The 26,469-nt window shown below is 47.0% G+C and overlaps 1 protein-coding gene across 1 annotated transcript in view; it reads right to left on the bottom strand.

The window, feature by feature from the left end:
• The window catches only part of LOC121852253 (brefeldin A-inhibited guanine nucleotide-exchange protein 1-like), a 36,849-nt gene extending 14,015 nt beyond the window's left edge, over positions 1-22,834 (bottom strand). The window contains 17 exon segments of the mRNA XM_042346340.1: positions 611-651; positions 792-891; positions 1,412-1,553; positions 2,902-3,060; positions 3,709-3,837; positions 5,773-5,924; positions 6,679-6,850; positions 7,475-7,559; positions 9,538-9,743; positions 11,889-12,000; positions 13,459-13,663; positions 14,886-14,994; positions 15,680-15,819; positions 16,289-16,388; positions 16,507-16,741; positions 22,211-22,257; positions 22,775-22,834. Coding sequence (XP_042202274.1) covers positions 611-651; positions 792-891; positions 1,412-1,553; positions 2,902-3,060; positions 3,709-3,837; positions 5,773-5,924; positions 6,679-6,850; positions 7,475-7,559; positions 9,538-9,743; positions 11,889-12,000; positions 13,459-13,663; positions 14,886-14,994; positions 15,680-15,819; positions 16,289-16,388; positions 16,507-16,741; positions 22,211-22,257; positions 22,775-22,834 — 2,194 coding nt within the window.
• Positions 22,835-26,469: the final 3,635 nt, after the last annotated feature.

Genomic DNA, 26,469 nt, shown 5'->3' with positions numbered 1-26,469 from the left:
TATCGCTTGTTTCATCGCCAAAAGATATCTGAATCAAGGAACCTCCTGAAAAACAAATCCTCTGATAAATTCGACTTTATTACTGGTGGTCGAATCGCAATGATTTAAAATCCCGAGAGCTCGTCAGATCTCGGAAGCTTAGCTGGGTTGAGCCTTGACGGCACAAGGATGGGTGCCCACTGTGTATAACAACAGGTGTTGTAGGCCGGTGCGGGGCTACGTTGTAAGGAGAAGCCAGTGAAGCAACGTTACATTTTGTACGGTACTTTGCTTCGTTTATCTCCCCGCCTTCACACCACTTTGATCAGCACGTTGAAGTTCGGTCCATTAAGCTCCCTTTGAGCTGTACTGCGTGTGGAGACCCTCACCCAGCAATGAATTGACAAAAGGGCTAGACACGTACAAAACGACTTCACCTTCGTTGTGGGTGAGGCAATCAATCATAATGGGTTCGGTCACATTAAATCCTGAACATCAGTCAATAACAAAAATCAAGTCGGTATAATTCAACATTGTAATTCAACAAAGCGAACTGGATTTTAGAAAATAAATAGGGACATATTTCACTCGGCATTCCTTTGGCTTGTAAAATACAACAGTGCAATCTCACCGATAGCATTGCCATCCAATCTTGTGGATCCAGTGAATATTCTGCAAGACAAAAAAAAAAGTGAACGGCAATCGGCGAAAGCAGCTCATAAGTCCGAAAAGCGTACACCGATGATGCTCCGGAATAAGCGCTTTGCGAGCGCACAGCAGAGGAATTCGTCCTCGTTGAGTTGCAAGCGCACCTGTCGACAGCGACGACCACACTCTGCGAGCTGGTCTCTCCGATGGACTCCTGGATACTGGCAATCTGCTTTCGGTCTACGTTCCCACCTCCCAGCGGACCTGCCATCGCAGCACACACGATTCGCTCTCAGCATATTGCTTATCTCTCAACCGCGACTGCTATCCCAATTCATTGAGGTTTCTATGGCAAATGTGCTGGAGAGAGGAAAGGCTGCGTGGAAGGATCATATGGATATGGCGATTGTGTCCGCATCAATCATTGGGAATTTAAATGTTTATAAAAACTAGGAAACATTGAAATAATAAAGAATCGATTCATTGCAACTTATATGCTTGTACATTTTATTCCATTAAAATAGCGGTAGATTCAACACATTTTTGACTTTGCATGCATTACCCCATGGCAAAGATTTGAATTGTGAATTAACCGATGTGTATATGTTAACATACAAGCCAACTGGAAATCTCACTCGTAAGAACAAGCAAGCAGACAAGTCATTAACATTTGCGCGGTGGGCTCAAGGTGGCTCTAGTGGCTTGGGGATGATGTGGCAGGAGGAGTGATGGGAGGAGTGGTGGGAGGAGTGGTGGGACGAGTGGCAGCGGCGCAGTTTCTCACCGAGTCCGGTGAAGTCGTCCGTGGTGATGCCTGCGCCAGACGCCGTCCCCTCGCGCCGCCGGGACGTCCCCGTGATGTAGCGCGACTTCACACCTGTGCCAATCAGCTGTGCCAACTCCAGTTGGCTGATGCACTTGAGAATCTGGGTGGGGGTGGGGGGGGTACGGGGACAATCGGCCATGAACTCTGGGAAACTTCAGGATCCTGAATCATAATAAAAAAAAAGGTGAATCCCAGCAATTGCTTGCTCAGGTTCCTATTGCTGGAAGGGCCTCTACGAAAGTGAAGTTCAGATGCTAATTAGCCTACTTTTACACCCAGGCCAGGCGGCTTGTGTGTTCGTATGTTGAACTAAACACAAATATAAACATAACCTAAACACAAATGTAAGTACCAAAGAAATGAGTTTTCAATCTTGATTTTAAAGTGCATAGCTCCAGCGGCTATCCTAAAATGGTAAGATGTGGGAGTACCCACACTTTACACCACCACACGACTTGCTGATCGACTCGTTGTGGTGGTGTTGGGTGGACAGAGGCAGGTTGCTTTCAGAAACTTTCCCATAGTTTCAACTATCGTGCTCGGAGATCGAGCCGGTGACGCCTGGGATAAAAAGTTCAGTATTAAAAACAATCATTGCTTATTTTACCCAGGAAAAACTCAGTGGATTCTCAAGATTAATTTACAGGAGGATATCGCTTGGGATGTATGACAAAACGTACTGGTCATGCCGCCTCAAAACGCTCAAGGTCAAAGTCATCACGTGAAGTGGATTTTGTTAATGATTTACTTTTCATATTGTTAATCTTCACCCAGTTACAATTTAACAAGTTCTTACATCCAACATTTTCGAGTTTCAGATTTAATAGCACAAGAACTAATGTTGCTGCAAAACACATATCTTGTTCAGAAATACACAGGGCTTTGCTTATGATCAGCTATGCAAGCGTATTATTAAACAATGAGCCAGACTGGCAATAACCAGACCAATATAATAAATGGGTCTCTATCTAAACTTGTGATCCATCAACAACCCACTGCCGAATGAAGGCTGCTCCATGTTGTCCTAGTCGCGGGGGTTGTTTGACCACAGATGTCACCACGCCGGTAAGCGAGAGTTGAAGGGGTGCTACCGTTACATCAATCTCCATCCAAAAATCATCTGCCCAAGCCGAATCATGCTACAAGAAATTTATAATTTAATATTGATTTATGTTCGTGCAATAGTTTTGATTTCCCAAAAGACAAAGTTGATTTTGCTCTGATTATACGTTTCATCACCGTACTTGATTTCTTTGCTTATGTCAAATTAGTGACAGGTCAAGCTTGCAAGCGATGACTACCCTGTTATTTCGAGTTCTCGACCGATTAAAACCAAACAAAAGCTTCAACTTGAAATCGTACTGAGACAAGACGATTCACCGACGGACTCAGGGGCCGCGCGATGATATTCGTAGGGCGTGGGGACGCAACGGCGCCGCACAGCTCACCTCGTGCCAGGAGTTGCCCAGGTAGTTCCCGTCGGTGTGCGCCACCATGATGAGCGTCTTGATGGTGTCGATGTTCTTCTGCTTCATCTCGGTGATGCCCGAGTTGGCGGTGAGCAGCGTGAAGCGAGCGAGGGCCTGCACGTAGGCGTCGCGCTCCAGCTGCAACGACGACGGCGTTCGTTTAACTATCTTTCGGTTCAAACCACGGTTTGCTTGGCACAAGCAATAAGTGTTTTGACCTGTAGCATGGTTGGTTGAACACAAAATGGAGACAACTCAAGTGCAGTTGGTAGACCAAGTTCTGAATATGGGTGGAGGAATCAATAAGTGAAGTTAAATGGAGAAAATAACCATGGTAGTAGCGATAGAAGAGAGATAATGAGGCGACTGACCGCCAGTGAGCAAGTAACTGGACATGAGTGAGTGCTAAATCATCAGCTTTGTAGAGCAAAAGCACCTAGTTGCCTCCAGACACGTTTAATAACCAAAGACTAAAGTGAACAAAAAAATGGACTTGATTACCCGACCACTCCTATCTTATTAGACAGGCTAGTGCACACCTCTCCCTGGGGACAGGTGGGCTGTAGCCTGAGGCTAGCACCCACCTTGACCCCGAGGCGAGCACCCACATTTCCCCTTCAGCTAGAAACCCCGTCCCCGTAGTCGAGCGCTCACCTGCCCTAGTCTAGCACCCATCTGTCCCCTTCAGCTAGAAACCCCGTCCCCTAGTCTAGCGCTCACCTGCCCTAGTCTAGCACCCATCTGTCCCCTAAAGCTAGAAACCCCATCCCGTAGCCTAGCGCTCACCTGCATGTGGAAGATGCACGCGATGCGGATGGCCCCGCGGATGCCGTCCAGGCAGAGCGAGGCCACCTCGGTGTCGTCGCAATCCTGCAGGCCAACGCTGAACGCCGCGAGAAACGGCGTCCATGCGAGCTGCACACGCGCGCAAGCCAAGAAAAGTTGGCATATTTCAGAAGAAAAAAATCTCTATTGCAGCATCTTCTTGGTTCTTTCGGCAAAGCACGTAGAAGGGAAATAATAAAATAATAAAAATAAAACATAATACAATAATGATTTTATTATGTTTTAATAAGGCGCCTAAGCCATACTCCATCGAGAGTCAACTGTAATTTAAAAGCTTCGGCTGTCTGCGGTGTGCAGATAGAGAAATAAATGAACTGCTGCAATAGATTTCGATTTAAAGCTTTTGTGACTGCATGGAAATAATAAAATAATAAAAATAAAACATAATAAAATAATTACTTTAAAGCTTTCGTGACTGCAGGGATTCATCTTCTTGGTTCTTTCGGTAAAGTGACGTAGAAGGGAAATAATAAAAATAAAGCATTATAAAATAATTATTTTATTATTTTTGTTTTTATCGAAACCTATTGCAGCAGTTCATTTATTTCTCTATCTGCACACCGCAGACAGCCGAAGCTTTTAAATTACAGTTGACTCTCGATGGAGTATGGCTTAGGCGCCTGCACACGCGCCGGTAGATTATACACTCGCTTGTACTCCAACCCGTCCCTTCCTCGACTCACGCTCTCCCACTGCACACGCTCTACAAACGCACTCTTTCAAGGGTTTGAGATGCATGCTTTCACAAGTAACCTCTGGGCAGATAGACACAACGTGAGAAACTACTAAGTGACTGTAACCGACATAAAGGCAGCTGGCATTAAGCAAAAGAAACTGCTCAGAGTCTGCGAACACTGCTTGAATGCCTTGCAAGGGCATGTTGTGATTGTACAACGCAATTGTAAACTGCATTCCCAAGTTAACAGAGTTGATGCTTTAAATCCACTCACCAATGAGTGCACACAAACATCACCAATACAATTCGGCTTCACACTGAATTTGGCTAAATTTCAGCTATGACAATTCAACATATTGGTTTGCTCGGCATGTAACGAATGTTTCCCTGTTTAACACGTAGGCTTTGGCGACCAATATCATCCATAATAGAGGTTTTTGGGTTAGATCACGCATCTATGCCTCAAAAAGGAACGAAACAGTAAGACTTCTCCACAAATCTGGCTGTCGCCTGATGAAGCTAGTTGTAATTACTGTCGAAACGTACTCAGATAGTAAATGTTGTGGCTTGGCTCTCCAACACACCGGTGTGCTGTACTAGTGACGAATTGGCACGTTCTGTTTACGTGACAACCCTTACTAGTTGGCTGTGTCGGGTGGTGGCGGGTTTTAACGACACATTTATATATTTACGCGATCTAACCCAAAAACCTCTATTATGAATGTTTCCCTCTCTACCAGAACGAGTGGGAAAGTACCCCGCCCCTCCCCCCCACTAGTGTGTATAAGAGGTCACTTGAACACATTTCAGATGCAGTTCTGTAATATCCACTTCAGCAGACCTCTCTCTAACCAGGGGATGGACGCACTGCCACGTGAGAGTTCCAAATGGATATTTCGTCTCGCGAAAGCACGCCGATTGCGCAACCGGGATTAAACTTGGGAATAAAAAAATTAACCCGTAAAAACAAAGTTTTCCACTATAAATCCTTTATATGCGTGGCATTGGTTTTATTTTATTATTCATTTCTGTTTTTATTGAGTAAGAGTTTCATTTTTATCACATTGGTATTTTAAATTAAATATAAAAAAAAAAATTCCTAAAAAGTGGAAAATTTTTGAAAACATTTTTCACGAAAATAAATTGTCACGCACAACGAGTATGTGTGCAAAATGTCAGCTCGATTGGATCACGGGAAGTGGGTTAAAAAACGACCGAAAGATTTGCACGATCGTAAGCGCGCAAGCAAGTGAACTTAATATAAAGGATTTAAAAAAGAGGGGGGCGACGAGATGGAGCACCCCTCCCCGCCCGCCCGTCCCCCCCACCTTGAACATGGGTCGCACGTGGTCGAGGTGGGTGGCACTGGTGAAGGCCGCCTGCACGTGGCTCACGGCCTCCATCAGCGCCTTGGCAGTCCTGGACATGGCCTCCATCTCCAGGTTGTAGAGAAGCCGTCGCTGCCTCTCGCTCGCGACGTCTGTGCCGTGGCGAGCGGGGGGAGGAAGGGGCGAAGAACGCTTGGAGTGAGAATCAATCGCGCACCTCCGATTTGCACGGTTGGCTACGTAGGGTACAAGTGGCATCCGAACCTGTTCATGCCTTCCTCAAGTCAATACTCATTTTAACTCATATACTTGATCTATTTAACGTATTAATTTTTAGTAATTTTCTTTCTTTTCCTATACTTTGCACTCCAATTATTTGGTGTATTGTTTGTTGTTGCAACGTTCTGACCCCATGCCCCTGCTGGACAAATGTGAAAAAGAGCTTCATAGTTTATCGGATTTCTCCAGGACAAACAAAGATGCCGATTTTGGCGATTCTGAACCTAGCCTTAATTGAGTACCTCGCAAAGGCATGTAAATAACAGGAATAGGGAAACAATGGAGGTCGGGTACAGTGCTTGCCACACCACTCCCTTGTTGGCCAAATCGAGCCTTAATCGGTGCTCATGGACAGAATTTGAACTACCATTAATTCTAGTTTTCGTGACTGCAAAGATTCACTCGTTTTTTTCGGTAAAGTCACTTAGGTAAAAAACTAAATAATGAACCTGAAGACGGTGGAACATGAAGACGGAAGCTTGTGTTGCCTCCGAAACATCGCGATCTAATTTAGTTGCTTTTCATTTATTTATTTTTTACCTACGTGACTTTGCACTACCATGTGCACAAGAATCTCCAGCGTAAATCTGTAGCGTGCGAGATCGGGGGGGGGGGGGGGGAGCGTACTGGGCTTGGCCGGCCTGGAGATTTGTGCGAACTCCTTGGACTCATTCATTGCAATCTTCTTGCCGGCGATCTCGTCGTAAATGGAGGAGAGGTACTCCTCGGGCAGGTCCTTGCTGTCGTTGATACCCCGGTTCATTTTGATGTACTGCTCCTTAGACATCTTGTGCTTCACCTGTTTGCCAAGGGGCCCGCGTGTCATGCTTTTATTGCAAGAGCCGCACGAGATTTTGCATGCCGTACACTCCTTTTGTTTGCGTATATGCAGGACTAAATAGTGGGCACAGGAAAGTTTTTCGATTTATCAGCTTAAATGGTTTCTTGTGCTCATAATAGGCGAATATAGATTCGTACATTAACAATAAAACATTTTACGCGGTATATATGGAACTCTAACGTACACAGAGGAAGAACGAGACTGTATAAATTAGAAGAAAAAACGCATTGATCCTTAAATGGCGACCCAGAAGCTTGACAATTTTACAATTGATTGAGTCGCGGGTGGTGGGGGTGGATCGTTAAAAGTGGAGCTGTAAGTATATTCCTGAGACACTTGGGAAAACGATGACACACGACGCCTTGACAGGCTGATTATTAAACCACAGAAATTCCCGTGGGGATCCAGGGAGCTAATATCACTCCTTGGTGGATTTGGCGTGGCTAATGCGCTTTTAAAACACCGTTGTGGTCAGCAGATAATGAATGATACCGGAAATTGTATTTATATAAAGACAACACTCAGGCGAGTTAAATTTCGTGATTGCTGGGCGGTCCCAAAGAAGTTAATTGGTTTGCTTACTTGCAAGCTGTGCAGGTCTGTGGTGAGCATAATTATCGAGTAGGCCAGCACATATGCTGTATCCGCACTGGCAAAAACCGTTTGTCTGAAAAATAACAGGACAACCAGGATACATATATTACCCAGCGTTGAAACGAAACAGCATCCATCTCTGTGATACATAATTGCAATCAATGCATCAAATGCTGCCAAGTCGAAACAATGCAAACCGATTGGATTCAAAGTTGCTTCATCGGCACTCCTTAAGCGTCAAGAGCAATGCAACCGCACAATTCAGAGTTGCGTGAGATCTGCAGAGGAAGCGTCTAATTTCAGCCGAGTCATTTATCACAACAGATCAATGGCAATTAAAAACAACATGTATTTTACTATATTCTTGGTTCTTTCGGTAAAGTCAAGTAAAGGGAAACAATAAAATAATAATAAAAATATATATAAAACAATGTATTTTACTTAAAAGGAAATAACAGACCTTCATAGATAATCATGAAAGAAAAGTCGACAATATCCACTCCAACGTTTGTATAAATATATTAATATACTCACAAGACACAAAACACTCATCTATAACTATTAGTATATATAATGCAGATGTTGCTTCAACACTCCTCTTTGACATGCGAAAAAAATACATGGAGCTACCCACAAGAAACTGCAGGATAATGAACAATAATTGTAAATAAAACTCATGCAGCGCATGTATTTATTAAATGGTGCGGATACATTTTTAGACACTGCTACTAAGTAGGCCATTCACTTTTTCAGCGTCATTTTGCCCCTTGTGTCTCCATTGCAAAAAAAAGAGCCTCAATGTGTCATCGGGCTTTAAATATGATTACAAAGTATAAAGCACAGGCTTCTAAACCAAATCACACAAAATGCATCCAATAAATCTGGGCAAAGCGGTGGCTGGCTCATACAACCACCGTGCCCGAAACAGGTGTTACAGGTTGCCGCATTACCGCAATACAGAAAAAATGCATTGTTATACCGGACTATGAATCAACATCTATTCTCTCTGCCATCACCAACCCACACGAACCAGTAGAGTATCAAATAATTGCCATGCCCTGCACACTGTTTGGAGCAGTGGCGGAGCCAGTGGGGGGGGGGGTGGTGGAGTGGCACGTGCTCCCCCAATGATCCGATCAAATTCCCTAATTTTGATCGGATCATTGGGGGTTTGTTAGTAATAAATCAGCATTTTGCGACCCCTACTGCCACTGTGTAGCATATTGTTACGTGCCAAAGGGACTCTATAAGATGATAGGACAATAATCTGAGTCTATAATTAGCAATAAATAACGGCAAAGCAGTTATAAGTGACTCAGAATTGTGCGCAGTTGCGTATACAGTACACGATTTCCCTTAAGGCATACATACCTTCAGCGAGCGCGATGCAAATCACACACACACACGTCGAATAAAAAGCAAGGACAAGTCCTTACTTACGAACAACTCCTATCATTTTTCATTGCTGGAGTAGTTGCTGGATGAGGGCCTCCTGGTTTGGGGCCCTCATCCAGCAGTGGATTTACAAGAGGCCTGTACAAATACATATGTACATAAAGCATAGATACATAAACACAAAACAAGAACAAAGATGCCTCTAAAAACATGAATAGACTGCCGGGGCAAGTGCTGTTAACGAGCAACTATGAAGGCCGGCAGGGCACACGAGGGGGTTGGCTAACACCACGCCCGGCCGACCGCCTTTGTCTCCCCAGTGGCGATGTTCTCACACCGAACCAGGTACTCATTTGAGTAGTCGACCTCGGGAGGTCCTGGACCGGTTTAGATAATCGTCACTCGCGTTGGCCGTGAGTGGGAATCAAACTCAGATCGCCAGGTTTGTAGCACAGCGTGCTAACCGCTACGCTACTGCTCCCCACACACACACACACACCTCCGTAAACAGGCCCCCCTGCCAGCAACAGCCATGCCCGGACGCCGCATGAAAAGCGTCCGAGCACTTTCCTCGTGCGCTGTGTGTGTGTTGCACCAATGCCAACATCGGATCCCTCACCGTGACCCTGCAAAGCAGCATGCAGCACGGCACTCACCCCTGATTGCACTCGCAGAAGCGAGCGGCAAACTTCTCCATGAGCCTGTCAATCTTCTGGGCCTCTCCGGGCAGGCGGAAACCCTCAAGGAAGAGGCGGAGCGCCGACACAAAGTCCTTCCCGGAGAAGTCCATCTGGTCCACGTAAGTGTACATGGTCTCCTTGTTCAGCTTGTCATTCTCCCCGAGGTAGTCTCCCACCTGAGTCTGCAGAGACAGGCGCACACCAATACAGGCACATGCACACACACACACGAGCAATGAGGGGTTAAATATTGTGGAAGGCGGAGGCTGCCCCTTTGTCACACGTAGGTTTTTTCGCAAGCCAATTGTAACCCAATTGTGTGGTCTTCCGGGTTAGACCACGTGCTGAGCATTTCTTCGCTCAAGCCTTTGCCGTGTATCATTGCAGGCACGTCCAATCCCTCACGATGCCTGCAATAGAGTGGGCGTACTGCACCTCTTCCCACCGGGTCATGCTGGGAATTTCGTTGCTTTAAAAACGAGCAGCGATGCTAAAAAAAATCTAAAGAAATGTGTTGGATGCTCGACACTTTCACGCTGCCAATATCTCCCAAAGCTATAATTATCAGGTCGTACAACTGCAATGCCTCAGAGATACACATGGTGGCCCATAGGCCCCGAGCTGAGAAGTGACGTCACATTATATTTAATATACCGGCTATAATCACCGAGGAATGTCCGTCCTTAATGCTCGTAACGTCACTCCACGTCGACCAGCCCCCCTCATTAATAATCATGAGCAGGTGACGTCCTCCAAATGGACACCATCCCCATTATTATTACCTACTATAATGAGCCAAGAATGTCTGTGTGCAACGCTCGTGACGTCACTCCACGTCGACCAGTCCCCCTCATTAATAATCATGAGCAGGTGACATCACTCCACATGGAGCACCCCCCCCCCCACTCATAACAATTAGCAGCTGACGTCACTCCACATGAGGGGCCGAGGCGGCTCCTCCCCCCTCCTCGGCGTCAACTCACAACCCTCACTACAAAGGCAGAACCCCCACGTCACGTGATCTCTGTAGCGCTATTGAGACATCAAAGTAAAAAGGACGTCATAATGAACAAGGGATTATAACCTGAAAATGAAATAAGTCTGTGTCACCGCGCCCTTACAAACTGCACACGAATGGATGCAATGAATATCACGTAGCGGTCTGCTTTTCGCTTGCAAGTTTCAGATTTACTGCAATACACCCATCCTTGGACGGGCAAAAGGCGAGTTATTACAGATTTAGTAATTTGTCAACCAACTACTGGATGAACGTACATCCCAGCCGGATCAGTCATGGGGGTGATGACACCATATTTCCACCACACTCGTCGGTGCGAGCTGGAGAGGAGGGGGGGGGGTGAGAGAGACCCAGGAGTGGTTCAGATTGCACTTGCCACCCATGTCAGCCGTAGACCGGAATCAGACCCAGGTTGTCAGGATTCACAGCACAGTGCGCTGCTACTGCTCCCAACCCCATCAGGATATTACATTTCAATGTTTTTAAATGTGTAGGTACGGACGTCTCTACAAAACGTAGTTTGAACAAGCGCGAAGAGATATCAAGCACTTGGCGCGTGTGCATAGGCGGTGATCTGCTAACAAGTTTGTTGTTTTTAAACAAATAATGTATTGTCACTGCATGGGCACTTGTATGAATGTATGTGGACATGAATTAAATACGTCGTAAGAGTGCTTCAAAATTATCCTGTTAAATAGATCAACGTTATAAAGTTCGTCACCATGAAAATATATTAAATATTGATGGCCGAGTCGTCTGTTTCATTGTTTGCCCTGCATGGATGCGTCTGCATAGGACATGGGATACGGCGAGATAACATTTCACTTCGTGCACACCGCACCAGCGCTTTGAAAAGGAACTCAACATCCGCAGCCACACTACCCGTGACTAATTCTCCCTAGCTCCAGTCGATCCATGAAAAATCATATTATTACAGATGGATTCTTCCTATTATCCTCATTTCCATAGATAATACGAGTGTGATCCAGAAGTGGCAATAAATTCACACGACTATTATCATCATCATTATTTAATCTTAGGATCAACATCAATAGCACTCCCCCAGACACTTGAATAAAGTACCACTCTCTGGTAGTCTTCTCATTGGTGATCGACCACACATGAAGAAACTTTCAAAATAACCAACAAAGTACCAAATTGGGTAAAACCACAGATCAACAGCGCGACCTACTCGCAAACTGTGTACCGGTCCATGATAAAAAGCACCTTCGTAATAGTCCCGCGCTAAACAAAGGCAGAAAAATACCAAAATATATTAACTTTTTTCTTTATTATCAAGGGGGCGTACCGAGTCCAGTCGGTTCTCGCTGTGCAAGAACTGAGCGACGTCCTCTGTCGTGGTGCCCAGCATGTTCTGCTCCTGCAGGAACTGAATTCCGCGCTTGGGTTTCTTGTTGAACCTGGTGCGAGAACGGCAAGTTCGAGACAAGTTATGCACGTCGCACTCAATCAGCAGCAGCAGAGAACGTGGCATTTGATCCTTCACCTGCATTCTCCTTTGCGGCAGGCTGGGTTCATGTCTTACCGCAGCCAAAGCAATTTGCTGAGTGTATACTCCGTTTTATTGCATTTTGTTATTGCATTCGCTTCTGTATTTTGTTTGCTCTAATTTCACGTTACTTTGTTATTGTTTTCTTTAAATAGTTCTGTTGTTCCGCTATCGCGGTTATTTAAAGCGTGCATCACTTTTTACTATTTACACTCTGGAACCTATTGGTTGTACAATGTATTTAGTTTCATATTCTATGGGCCTTTCGGTAAAGTCACGTAGATAAGCAAAAAAAATAACAAGAAATAACAAAAAACTACTCCTGATGACGACCACTTGCGTTGCGATCGAAACGTCGTAGTTTTTTGTCATTTTTTGCAATTTTCTTTGAACCTATCTACGTGACTTTACCGAAAGACCCATAGAATATGAATTCCTTCAGTCACGAAAGCTTTAAGTCAAGATTTATTTAGCTTTACTTGGGTTTCACTTGATATTGTATTTCTATTTGTTATTGGGGGGGAAGAAGGGGACACATTGATCTTGCATGTTCTTTTTCAAAGGCGATATCTGGGTTGAGGAGGGTACAGGAGAGGTACAACAGAAAATGTCTTTGTTGTGATAAACTTTTACTGGTAGGAACCTCCTGGTTACACCAGCCCACAGGGGATTATTGTGTCCGTCGTGCAGGGAGGGGCTGGGTGGGGAGGGGCTGGGTGGGGAGGATGGGGCTGGGTGGGGGATGGGAGAGGTGGGGCTGGGTGGGGAGGGGCTGGTCACTCCGTGGTGCCCTTGTAAAACTCAACATTTAAACTACTCACGCCGGCTTGTGCCCGCCCTCACAGTCGGGCATATTTGCGGAATACACCACGCCGCCGTTGACCCTGCAGGCCATTGACCGAGCAACCCAACGTTCCTACCAGCTCCCTCCACAGGAATGTGTTTTGTTTGTGCTTTTTGTTTTGGTGACATTTCTTAATTTGTTTTTATTCATAGTAGGGTTTAAGTTTGCTTGGCAGTGGCTCTATATGGGATTTGGTCCTTCTATATAATTAACGTACGGTGTTACGGGAAGATATTCGCATGTATGTCACTACATAAAATGAATGTCTTTTTATTAATTCAACGATTCACGAAACAGCAGCGTCTAAAACGACAAAACACCTTGAGGGAGAGGAGGGAAAACAATAGGCAAAGCGAATCGCCGTTTTTCGTGTTTAGTTTGTTGTCCTTCCCCCGTCGCACCCCCGATTAGCACGGGTGGCCACGTACGCCGCGATAAAAGTTCAAAAAACGTACGCGTCGCAGAAATCAGTCGTGCTAACCACACTCGCGAGCGCTCGCGGCGCCCGCTGGGACGCGAACTCACAGCTCGATGCCCTGCTCGATGATCTCCTTCTGCTGTTTGAGGACCTCGAATTGCTCGGGGTTGTCGGCGCCCGACAGCTGCGTGCTCACGCTGCCGATGCCCGACGAGGCGGTCGAGTCGAGCGAGTTGACGCTGCCGTAGCGGCCGATGGTCTCGGGGTGGCGCGAGTCGACCGTCGCGTCCTGCTCCGCCGGCCGCTCCTGCCCTGTGTCCGCACGCACCAACGCGAGTGCCAGAATACCCGCGCACACACCCGCGCACGCACGCACAAACACGCACACAAGAGGTGTGGGGATGCTTCCCTGACCCGTCGTTTGTACAGAATCCATCAGAATCCTTTACGTGGACTGCGGGACCGCATGCACCAACGTGAGTGCCATAATACCTACGCACGAAATATAAAAAATAAAATTTACTTGTATCAGTCGGATTTATCAAGCTTGGGCAAAATGGAGGAAAAATAACAAAACAGTTCCAGACCACACCAAGATAACACAATCCCCTTCAATAACATGGCACGTTAACACCGTCAATCAAGGATCCACTGGGGAACAGAGGATTACACAGAGGTCCATCTGGGATCCAGAGAGAGAGGGAGCAAATGAGATCCACGGAGATCCAAATGGTTTCCACCATTTAAGATTACATAAGCTTACTTCAACGTTCCCACAAAATGAAAAGTATTCTTTTGTACCGGAGGCCATGCTCGATGCATTTCATGGATCTGTGCTGCCACAACACCTCGCCCTTTCCATCTCATACTTTCCTGTAAAAGTATTTATTTCGTGGCACCACATCTGTCCAACATTCTTGTCGACGTTAAGTGCACGGATTTACGATGCGCGTGACCACGAGTGTTCTGTTTGCCCTGCGTTTCGATGCACTATATAGATGCACCGCTGAAGGTTTCTCTACAAAGTGTGGGTCCCGTGGGGGGTTATAAGACCACACTTCGCCGCGCTGGTCAGTGGGAGTTGGCGAAAGTGGGGAGCACAGATGTGGTAGAACAGATACACAATGATAATGGAGATTTTACTGCACTGCTGCTCACCACGAAGCCACGCAGCAGCCAACCTGCTGCAAATGCGGGTCACCCATCAATGCACTATCAAGGCTTATGCCCTGATGAGCTTCTGAAATCGGATGACAGAGCGCATTCCATGAAATGTTTTTCACAGGGGGATGCTCCACATGAACCATTATTATTCCAGCACAAGCAGCATATTTATCTTTTCTTTAAAGCAATTTAACGGACGACCTTTCCGCAAGCCGGTGTGTCAACATTATTTATTATTTATATTATTCACCTCATGCGGGGAGAAAATAAAGTAAGCAAGCAGGCAAACAGAACGCAGTGAATGCTATTTCGTCGTTTCTCTCAGCGCGTGCGAGCAGGCAGCGCATGAGGGTAGAGATACCAAGCTTACCTAGATTGCTCTGTGAGTTTGGGTTGATGTACTGGTCCCTACTCCACTCCACCATGCACTTGAGGATGGACACCAGACAGTCCAGCCCCTTCTTGCGAAGGCTCAACTCCTGCACAGATTGAACAGCGACATCAGCCGACACGACGCAAACTCTCAACATTAACTGCCTCTTACTGGCAGGCGGTTGAACGCAGGTGTGTTTAAACTATCAATTATTTTTATTTTACCAGGTCAGCCCCACTGACCTATACAGCTCTTTTTTCAGAAGCGGCCTGGCCACAAATGATAGCTCAACTTAGTGGCTTATCATCATGTGGAAATGTATAGCAGCCAAATACTCTAAACACATGTTGATTCTAAATGTGGAGGGAAAAACCGGAGGACCTGGAGAAAAATCCACTAAATCAAGGGAAGAATATACAAACTCAAAATATACAAGCGTCAGGGTCGGGATCGAACCCACGACCTCCTGTATACCAGGCGAGGCAATTAACATCTCACCACCATTTCTCGCAATTTAAAACCGCAAATCGTGACATCGAATCGCTGGAGGGATGAACTTATGCGTGCCTACGATCCACAAAGCCTCGGTGCTTCTTATACATTAGGTAGTCACTGGAGCGATGGAATTTTAAATCTAGATTGAAAATAATTTCTTGAGAATTGCTTTTTGTGCTTAGTTTGTTGTCCTTCCCCCACACCTCCTATTAGCACGGTTGGCAACGTACGGTGCATTAGTGGAATACGCTCATTTAGTGCCATTACAAATTAAGTCTTTACACATTTCTCCGCACCTGGTTGGGAGTTATGCCGAGCTCCTGGCCACTCCGCCCCTGGGCAATCTTGGACAGGTCGTTCACCAATCGCTCAAAGATGTTTGCAGCATTGAGATCGCAATCATAGTTTACGTAAATGTCCACCACGCACTGTGCATCTGCAAGTGCGGATGGGGAAATTAAACAACCAGACACAAGTATTATTTTCATGATCATAATCAGATGGCAAAATGTTTTCTTAATCACATACCACGTCTTCACCTTTAAACAACGCTATCTTCCCTTCCTTTGGAAGAACATTAGTTCTCATATTATAACTAATGATTAGATTAGGCTGAATTAAGTAGAATCATAACAAAAAATGCATATGTCTAAATTAGGCTATGTCAACTAAGACTCCATCCATTATCCAAAATAAAGATTTTTTGGGGTGAGATCCCGTAAATATGCGTCGTTAAACCTGCCACCACCGACACAGCCAATTAGTAAGGTTTGTCACGTATATAGAACATGCCAATTCGTTACTACTAAATTGACAATCTAATCCAAAAAACCTTTATTATGGATAATACAATCCATCCATTCTTTTAAAATGCATCTATACCTATCCAATATTTTTAACCGCACCTGCGCAAATTCGCGTGAGAGTCTGAATCACCATCCACTTGTGCTCAAATGAGCTTGAGGACGTCTCCAAGATGTTGAGAAAAATCTCTTTGAAGAATACCTGTGGGTGGGGGGGGGGATGGGGGGGTGAAGGGAAAAAAATTAGCCAACACTGCCACGTAGTCGGTCCCACGAACGCAAAACAAACCCAACAGAAACTCGCCGGTCAAAGCGCTCACTTCGATCTGCATCTTGAGGTGGGTCTTGAAGTTGGACAGGAGGGTGAGGAAGATGGCGAGCGAGAGCTCAAAGACCTCGGGGATGGAGGACACCCCGTTCTTGGACAACGCGACGCACAGGTACTGCTTGATGGCGTTGATGAACATCTCGTTGGTGCGGAACACTGGCCCGGCGTTCTGGAGAACCGACAGCAGCAGCTGCAGAGATAGGATCTTGGAGCGCAGCTCGTGAGACCTAAGATGGAGGGATGGGGGGGGGGAGACATTTCGACTCGTTTTTTTAATCAATAAAAACGTTCACAATCGATCAGTGTCAGACGAACTGACATCCACTCGCACTTAGCGAGCAGAACATAAGAATCGCATTGTTCGTCAGGGCCATATTCACGCATTAATGTGGACCTTGTTATGTCATTACTGACACCGCAACGCGTATTCCTATCAGTCGGTGGGAAATACTTCCTACGGGTTTATAACCCCATGGCTGCGTATCACTCCGGACACGTAGTCAGAACAATCTGGGACGCACAGACGAATGCCTATCCATTACTGATTTTAGAGTGTCTCTGGGTACCCGAAACTTTGTAAGAAACTATCGAAATCCCAGAGAGCACTTTGAGAGACGCCTCACCGGGTTTCTTCCGTTACTAATGCCGCGCAGCATCTTGTCGACACTACTTCCGGCGTCAATTGTTCTGCTACAGTACTATAGATGTGCGCTCGATCATAAGGACTAGCCTTGCTAAGCATCAACATATTTGATAAAATTAAATCATTGGAAGACGGGGCCGGTGTGCGAGGACATTAGACTGAATCCATGCAAAGAGTGTGACATCTACTTAGTCCAGCCCTATAGTGGCTTTGCTTCCCTATTAGAGTATCACTTTTAATTAAACTCAATCAGGTTTTCCTTCTAGTATGTCTTCCAAAGCATTAGTTATTCGACAATGTGTAATTTCGGCTCCGTATCGCTAATTCAAATAGGCGCCAGGGGTGGCAGCTGTGCTAGTCTTTGATATTTACCGAGAGGACTCTGCCATAAGTCGCCCCCGCACGGCGGACGTGAAACACGAGTTGAGTCTATTAGCCTCCCATCAATGATTGGTTGGCACGAATCTGGTGGAAGAGAAATTACCCTTTGGATGGGGTATTGAGTGCTCGAGGCTTTACTGCGGATCCATCGAAGCCTTCGTCACATATCTTGTTCCTATCGGGGAAATACTCCCCTGACGCATGACGTTGCAATTTCTCCGTTTCCGGAACTTGTGACGAAGTCGAGAACGGACCTAGTCCCCTTTTGTCCTACTTTCTTCAAAGCTCATGAATTAGAAAGGCATAATTTACAACACGGCAGGAGGACGCTGAGGCGACGTCATAGTGCGTTTGAGGACCAGAGAGGACCACGTAACCATCTTCATACTTGAGTACTCATTACAGATAGGCTGGCTAGCGCGCTTTGCATTGGACTTAAGGTTTGCTTGCATGTAGATCCAATTACGTAATAGCCCAATGATATTGACAACTACAAGTCGGCTGCGAACCGTCACATATTTTGGAGGACCCATACACGTCTCTTCACATAGACGGTCAAGATTAATGTTCTCTATCCGTCGAGACCATCCAAACGCCACCTCAAGCTTACAATTACGTCCTGAAAATCCGCTCGATTCTCTTACACGTTAGAGCTCATGTGTCGGTTTCGGGCTAGCATCGTGAATAGTGGCCAGACGTCTTAACGGCAGGGGAGGTGAGGAGTATGTTATTTCTTTTATCTCTAGCAAAAGCAGGTTCTTTGTAAAGGACCCACCTTTCTGAGTTTGAGCCCAGTTTATCAGCTGCCCATCCGGGACGCAGGCTTGGGTGGATTGGCTAATTAGCTCGCAACTCACGGGTCCGCGGTATATTCCACGTGCACGTCCCAGCGGATGCCCGATCCAGGAGGGCGTAATCTCAGCAGTCGGTCATTTTCAAAAGTTGCATGGGCCGCGCATTTAGGCAGGCGGCTTTTCCTTGGGGGTACTTTCTTATACTGGACTTGGAGGCTATGCCATCGTCTGTAACATGGGACTACGTACACTCCCGTCCATCGGAGGCTTCGTATGAGGATAATAACATTTTATACGTGGCCGATCACGTCTCCTCTGGAGTTATTTGCCTGCAAGGGGCTATTAACACTAAGCCGGAAAGTCTATGGTCAGCTAGCTCCGCCAATGTGAGCGCGGCGCTGATGTTTACAGGCTGCTCTCGTCAAGTGCAAGGCGAGTAGGTCTCTAAAATGACCTATGTTTTAGCGATCATGGTGCGTCGCCCCCTTCTTGCGGCGGAAAGACAAGAATATTCTAAAACACCAGTCGATGCATTCTTCATCACATTGTAAATTGGGGACACACAGACAAAGATTCTAGAATATGCCTTTCCCGGCAGGGCGTTGGATGTGATACCTTGTGGGTTAACTCTACTCGCTGTGCACGAGTGTAATTTCCCGTACCCCTTCTATTCTCATATTAGACTTGTCTATTACACTCAATAGGACCTCGCCAGATCCTGCTAAAACGCCTAAGCGACACTGTCCTCCATTCCGAGCTCCCACGCCGTTGTTTCTTCGCTTCGAGAGATTCTACAAACCTTGGCAGTATAGTCTCGGGACCGAACTGGGCGCCTAGATATGCGGATAAGTTTTACATCCGTTAGTTACCACGAGACTATCGGGGATGCTACCAGCACGGTCTGCTCGTCAACGTTTGTTGACGTGAGACGTCGTAATCCCATATACTAAATACATCCCAGTAGCACGATTGACGATCGCATAGATGGAGCAAATCCCGGAGAGTCTAGACATACTTTCCTCATAGTCCCGCAAGTCAGTGTCTCGTAGGTCAACGCGCAAGGGGTTCAAAGTCCACTCTGGATTGAAACAAGGTAATGCTACGCGATGGTCTTCCGCGAACCAAAATCTCTCCACGAGGTCAGAAATCCCAGGCTCATCACTCTGATGCTAATTGGCGGGCGGCATCAGGAATCGTATGTCCTCGAATTGTCACGCGGTCCCCTGTTCCTTCCTGTACGAAGTTCGACGTCTGGGTAACTCATGGGACTTCCGCACATCAGCACGCTCGATTGCCGTCTAGGGAGGAGTGGCTATTCTCGAAACCATCTGATACGATAGCCTGACTGGTTGGCGTTCATTCATAGGTTGAGTTTTAGTTGCACTGTAGGACGCCATAATTGGTGATCTCAGTGAACCTTATTTAACAAAATCGAAATATTCGCGTGTACGAAGCGCTGTACTGGTACAGTTATGTTAGGCTGTATGAATCAACCCATCAGGCATCCCTTGATCTGTTGCCCAGTGACGGAGCTTTTGTGGAGGACTGCCAACACCTGTCTTCACGAGTGAATGAAAAGTTTCACCCGGGGCTGATCTGGTAGGGCACTGTACGGTAAAAAAGGCGACCCTCGTTTCATCCTGGATATCAAGGACGTTCCCCAAGTAGACTACTCAGTAGGCCTGATGCTAGCATCAACGCCCTCCCTTCGTTATTGTACCCTGGCGCCCACGACGTCAAAAGCAACTTGGCACTATACCATCGAGTCTGGGTTTGCCTTAATAGACTATGGAGTGTCTTGGCGTTAGTAGAGAGTAGAGGACATTCTTTGCTCCCCTCCGTCCCGTACTATATTGGCATGTATTATTCTTGTTATCTGTGGTGGTTACGCTGACCGCGTCTTCGGCTTCAATAGTGGTGATTCCTGGGCTCGCGTCTGATGCACAAGTAATAGGAGGCGTAGCACTGGAGCTGCCCTGGCCCCCTTGACTAGAATCAGTCATTCCGGTGGGGATGACACGGCGGAAACTAGATTTCTAACGGCTGACCGTGAGAACAATGTCCTGTACTCTGAGACAGTTCTCTCCCCTCGCAGTCTAGATCAAACCTAGTTTCCCACCTCTCGGTCAACGCTACGGTCGAGTGTGACGGGGGCTTTAGAGGGTTGCCTTTGGTGATCTTCAGCCACCTAGCTGGGGGCCTTCGCAACTTGCCCTATTTATACATAGTGTGCAATGTGTTAGACACCGTAAGCCTGGAACTGTCTGTGTAGAGGCCAGGAATGCCAAACTGATTTTCGAAGGCAGTAGAGGGGCAGCGGCCTTTGACGACCAGGCTGTTTGCGTCCGTTTAGGTCTCCGCGCTCGTCGAAGGAAACTTTACACCGCTTCAATGCCCTGTGGTGACAATCCTTTCGTTGAGCAATTAAGGAGGAGAAGCGTTCCAGAACCCACCTTATACTATTATGAGTGTTTCTCATGTGGGAAACGGCGGTTTGAGGCAAGTGGATCCGCGCAATAACTGCCGCGTGCCACTCCAGAATCATTGATCCCAGCTGACCCGTAATTACTATAGTCTAAGACCGTCGTCCTATAATCATAACGTCTTGGGCTAATTGTCCTGGTAGACGCTTGTGGCTCGAACTTAGTGAGTTTCATTGAAATTTACACGTGAACTGATACGCTGTGCGAGCCTCGGTGCCAACCGGAGACCATGTGGGCGGGGTATTTTCACTGTTTGGATAGGCTATTGGAAGTATACCTCGGAACATCTCGCCAGTTGTAAGCTAAGGCCGTGATTAGCTGGTGGGCCAATTGGCTTACCTAGAGCGCTGTTTTGTTCCGTCCTGGAATTACACCCTAGCTGCATGAAAAATCGACAGTGTAATTGCCCCCCGGCGATCCTGGTGCTGTGAAGTTTAAGTGAATACGCAAATTCTTTGTGTTCCTCGGAGCTTTTCCAGCGTATCCCCGTGGGATATCGGGGTCCCTCCCCAACGGGATTAAGAACAACAGATCACAATACATTGGCTTCAACTCAACAGGCATGAGACATGTGGACGTCAGCAAGCGACTTGTAACTAAACCTAAAGCTCGGGAGAGATTACGGGTCAATATCCTGCCGTCCAAATAAGCATTTACAGTCCAGTCAGGTGAGCCAGCTTAGCTTATGGCCCGACTGAGGGTCTTCCGGTTGGAGTCGCGCTCGGCCATCCATTTGGGAAAAATGCGACGGATTAGTGTTTCAATCGTTATTAGCTTTACACTTGACACCAAAATTCCGAGAAAGAGGTTAACACCACAACAATAATGACAGGTGAGACAAGCACGCTGTTGCAAGCAATAGCAGTCGGGTGCTAGCCCAGCCATCAGGGAATTTTGAATTCCGTCCTTATACCACCTATTACGAATACCACAAAAGGTCGGTCAGGGCTTCAGTCGGAAGCGCCGGCGTTTATGCGAATCTATAACTTCACAGCAGGAACACAGAGTTAGGTTGTCGGCTTGGATATTTCATATCCTACTGACCACGTTGTGTCCAGCACTTGTTCTACTCGAGATCGCGTGTGCACCCGCGACCGAGGTTCTTAGGGCGTCCCAATACTGTAGATAGCCGAGACGCGTGTGGGTGGTGACCCTTAACAATCTGTGGACTGCATAGTCACCGACCTGTTGCGACGTAACTTCGATCAGAACAAGCCGACACTTGAGAGAATCCGACCCAAGCACGTAACAAGTCGTTGGGCTACATGGCGTCTTGTCAACTCCTGGGGACGACCTAGGACCATCGACGTGAGCGGAACGCGTTGGCATGTGGAGCTTATTTAAGGCGTTGTGGTGCGTTTACAGAGTTTGCAGGTTCTTATGGTTTGACCTCACGGTCCGAAGTCGCTATCGCACCAAGTACGAAGTCCCGAGGCTTTCAACTTGAACAAATTACGTCCATATGGCGCCAAGCAGGCACAACCTTGGTGATCAGTTTGAAGTCGGTCACGGGGGTCACGCAGGCGGACTGTCTTCCGTCACAGTCAATTCGAAGGGCAAGTCCACGGCTCTTCCAAGCGATTCAGCGCAGCAGAACAGCGAGTTAGCCACTTTTGGGCGGCCTCAGAGCTGGCTCTACATACAATCGGTTGCACAAAGACGTGGAGTTGACAGTTACCGACCGTAACTTTGCATTAGCGTCTGGCGCAATTGCAATTCGTATGTTTTGGCACAATAAACGGTCGTTCGCTTCCCTATTCCGTGATAGGTTATTGAGACAAGATATATTTGCGACAGTTTAGCCACTTAGACGTTTCGATCGCTTCTTATACCTGACTTTCCGAGTTCATCCTGTTAGGGACCCCATCGCGGTTGTCGCCTCCAATGAACCGGTTACCATCGCAGTAAATAATATGATTACATTGGACTGAATTCTAACGTCTCATACCGCTCGCATACCTCCACAACTCTGGCGGCATCTAAAACCACACGATCATTGCGTTGGGAGCTCGACGCCATGGCGCCAGCACTGAATGTCGGGTTCATGTCCGCGGGTCTGAAGCCCCGGCCACTTAACCCTCACTGGAATTACTGTACCACTTTCTTGACGAGGATTCGAACTGCAAGTATTTTTGACATCCAACGAGATCCCGAATATCAGCAGTGAGACCAGCGTAGTTGACAACCAGAGCCTAGTCGCTACAGTTTTGTCGTTTACCGAATTTCAATGTGGTGAACGTGAGCAGCACAATCACATAACAGCCCCATCCGACATTGTTATGAAAATGAAAACAGTTTTGCCTTGATCCAGTAACGAAACCATGGAATTCGATTCCTCAAATACAATAGACCAGGGTTAATATTGTTCTCTTTAAAGCTGGGGTGCGGGATGCAACACGATAGGGACGACGTAATGAACCCCCTCTACCGGAACTGTTTATACAGCAACTCCGGCACAGTTGCATCAATTAATCTGCGGACAACCGGCCTGAGGTGTCGCGGCAACTACTTCGTATAGAGAGTCGCAGTAAAGCTCATGGACGTAAGGTTATGTCGCGCCCAACTGAGCAGTGTATCGCGGTCAACTCCGTGCGCTTAACTGCCTACGTCGGGTAACGATCGTCTCCAATAGCCCAAGGCTCTGCGCTGCACAGCAGTAATGCGACATCGTTATATGCGTTGCGCGAGCCAAAAGCCCGGCGTCTCATAGCCCTTTCTGACTTACGGCCGGCGTTTTACCCAGAGTTCGGCACGGAGCAACTGGTGCACGGGGACATACTGTAGTGATTGTTCTCACCACTGGCAGGAGGTGTTCTCCTTTTAAGGTCGACTCGAGTACCTATCGATAGACTTGTGTTCCGCATGTTTTACACACCGATGCCTCTTAACTGAGGTGTCGCGCGATTCACGCTGAGCTCGAGGCGGGAATGAAGCAGACTTTACAGTCTGTTATGCTACAGCTTCATGGAGGCGATTGGGCATAGCAGAAACCTCGCAGCCAGAAAGGTCACTCGGACAGTGGCTATTCCACTAACGCGAAGCCAAGTTTGAAGGGCAAATGTATTTACACGTACCCCAGGACCGACCGCGAGCAGCTGTGCACGCGTCAGCGTTGTAAGCTGGCTTAAGGAGCAATCTTACCACGTTCATATGACCTGAACACATAACTGTCTCCCAGTCTACATACTCCCAACGTGCATCTCTATTGGAAATTCAGTCCAGTCCTGACTCCAGGAGAGTATCCCTATTAAATCTTGACGAAGCACTTTGATCAGCTTGCAAGATCTAACCTTAGTCATTCAATCGTGAGCGAATACGGATACTAGTGTAGATGCAGGGTGCTGCTTTTGAATGAGCGCTTAAGGGAGGTTGTAGCACCAAATCCCTGGACAAGATAAACCTCCCCGAGCACGTCCACGTTATCGAGAGCGATCCATTTCATCGCGAGCGACGCGTCGTCTCCATAGATACCGCTTACCACCTGATGTAGGCTGGTTTCAGTAATTCGGTAAGTTATGTAGCACGTAGATGCGAACATCCACGTAAGCACCAAGCCGGGTACTGCATGCGAACGAGACCTAAATACCAAACGCCAGGTGGGGACGCGTTGGTCAGAACTTTTGAATTTTAGGCACTAACAGGGTAGAATTTAGTCGGCGTGGTATCGTTGAGAAACCGCGAACGGAGATTATAATACCTTTGATGGTAACATGCTGTAAACTATTCCATATTGCTTTTCGAGTCCGGAAGTATCTCGCGACTGGCCGAACTATCGGTCAACCCCAGAAATAGGATACTGAGCCCAACTGGCAAGTATACGGACGCAATTTGAACGTTGTCGTTTGCCCAGTACGATGTAGTCATGTTCCTGTAAATTAGTCTCCGACAACGATTGCTTAACACTCCATTTCTGATACGGGGGAGTGTCGTTTATGTCGCTCAGCTCTTGTAACTCAGCAACTCTGCGGCCTAGATACCGGAAAATCAGGACTAAACGGTATCGCAGTGCTAGGGCAGTTAAGTTGTGGATTCTTTTCTAAACTCGTTGATCCCCAAGCGAGACAATATCGGTTTCTTGTATTTAAGTTTGTTCGGCGCGTTGGTAGCCTGTTGCGGCTTTTGCTAATCTCAACGCCGAACCACACAAGTTCCAGGTGAAGCAGAGTCTATGACCTGCTTCCCGCAACCTCTCGGCTGGGATCTGCCGTCTATCTCTCCTTGATTCCTAACCCAAATTAACTATCGTCATAGAAACTTATTTTTCACGCTGACGTCTATTGAATCGGCAACGTTCCCTCTCAACTTGTACACTTTCGCTTGGTGGTCAAATGTCAATATTCATCGCCCATTCCGGTTGGCTCAATTGGTTAAAACAAGCACATAATATAGATCACTGTCTTGACCCCCATTCAGATGCCTTCTGAAGCCATTTCTCGGGGTTCTCTATGGTTTGGTGTGTAACTGGTGGGTAGGTGGACTCCTTAAACCCTTAGCCAGGTAGACGTCACCGCAGCTGGTGAGTTACCGTATGTCTAAGCGATCGTGCGGTTATGTAATGGCATTTGGATTAACGGACGGTACGCAATGTAACCCGCGTCCCATGATTAGCCCGTTCCCGTCATAGCCTGGTAAGTTTGGTATTCCTACATGCATAAAGGTCTGGACCCTCGAACCCCAGCAACACATTACAGCAATGAAATTCCTGGGTCTCGGGCGTGACTCGATTAAAACTAACGAGAATTTTTACCGAACTTTAACCGCGGGCAGCTCGCTAATTGCAATACAAATTCAAGCCTACCGCGATTCACCTCAAGGAGGGCCCATACCCGTAAATCAAAGGCTTGGCGTTATTGTTAGTATTTCAAGAAACGCTGATTGTGGGAACTTCGCGTAGGCACACACAAGTTTATTGCAGGGTTTTATAGTAAAAGCATGCCAGGACGCCTTCGCGATGAGTAGACTTCATAGGATTAACGGGCACATGCGTACGCGAAAGTGATAAATAACCTTTTATTCAAATAAGGAAGACCCTGACTCACCCCCGCCATTAATCACCTGATGCGCCATGCATCTAGGTATCCTATGTACATGTAACCACTCCCCAGCGTACTATCGCGCGATGAACTGAGTACCCCTCAACGGCACCCCTGGATTACTAAGTGCGATCCGACTAAGATCTTATTTCCACACTGTGCCTTCTGTTATTTGAGACTGGTGTCGACCGGTGATATTGCACTTGTGTAAGCACCTAACGGAGACCTCGCATTTCTTTTTGCAGCCCTAACGGAAGAGATTATGTATTCTAGCCACTGGACGGAATCGGCTTATGGTAAGTACCTCAATTTGACTTAGGGTAACCGGTCAGCCTCTCACTGCTAAAGGTCCGGTCGCCCTAAGCTCGCCCACTTGTGTTCTTGACAACAATCATTAAGGGTTCCCTTCTCAGAATTGGAATGTGCCCCCTTTCCGACATGCTCAAGATAGACTTATCAGCGGTAGGAACTATAACCTTAGCCGTCGGTAGCGCGACTATTATTCTGTGTGATCCACGTAAATCGCGCCATCCTGGAAAACATATGGGACCCGCTTGGGGGCCGATGGGCCTATTGGCACGACGCGCTTGCACCATTAGACCTAAGTCTATGGCTAGACAG

This window comes from Callorhinchus milii, unplaced genomic scaffold (genome assembly GCF_018977255.1).
Source record: "Callorhinchus milii isolate IMCB2004 unplaced genomic scaffold, IMCB_Cmil_1.0 Scaffold642, whole genome shotgun sequence".
Lineage (NCBI taxonomy): Eukaryota > Metazoa > Chordata > Chondrichthyes > Chimaeriformes > Callorhinchidae > Callorhinchus > Callorhinchus milii.
This window is presented reverse-complemented; position numbering and strand designations above follow the sequence as displayed.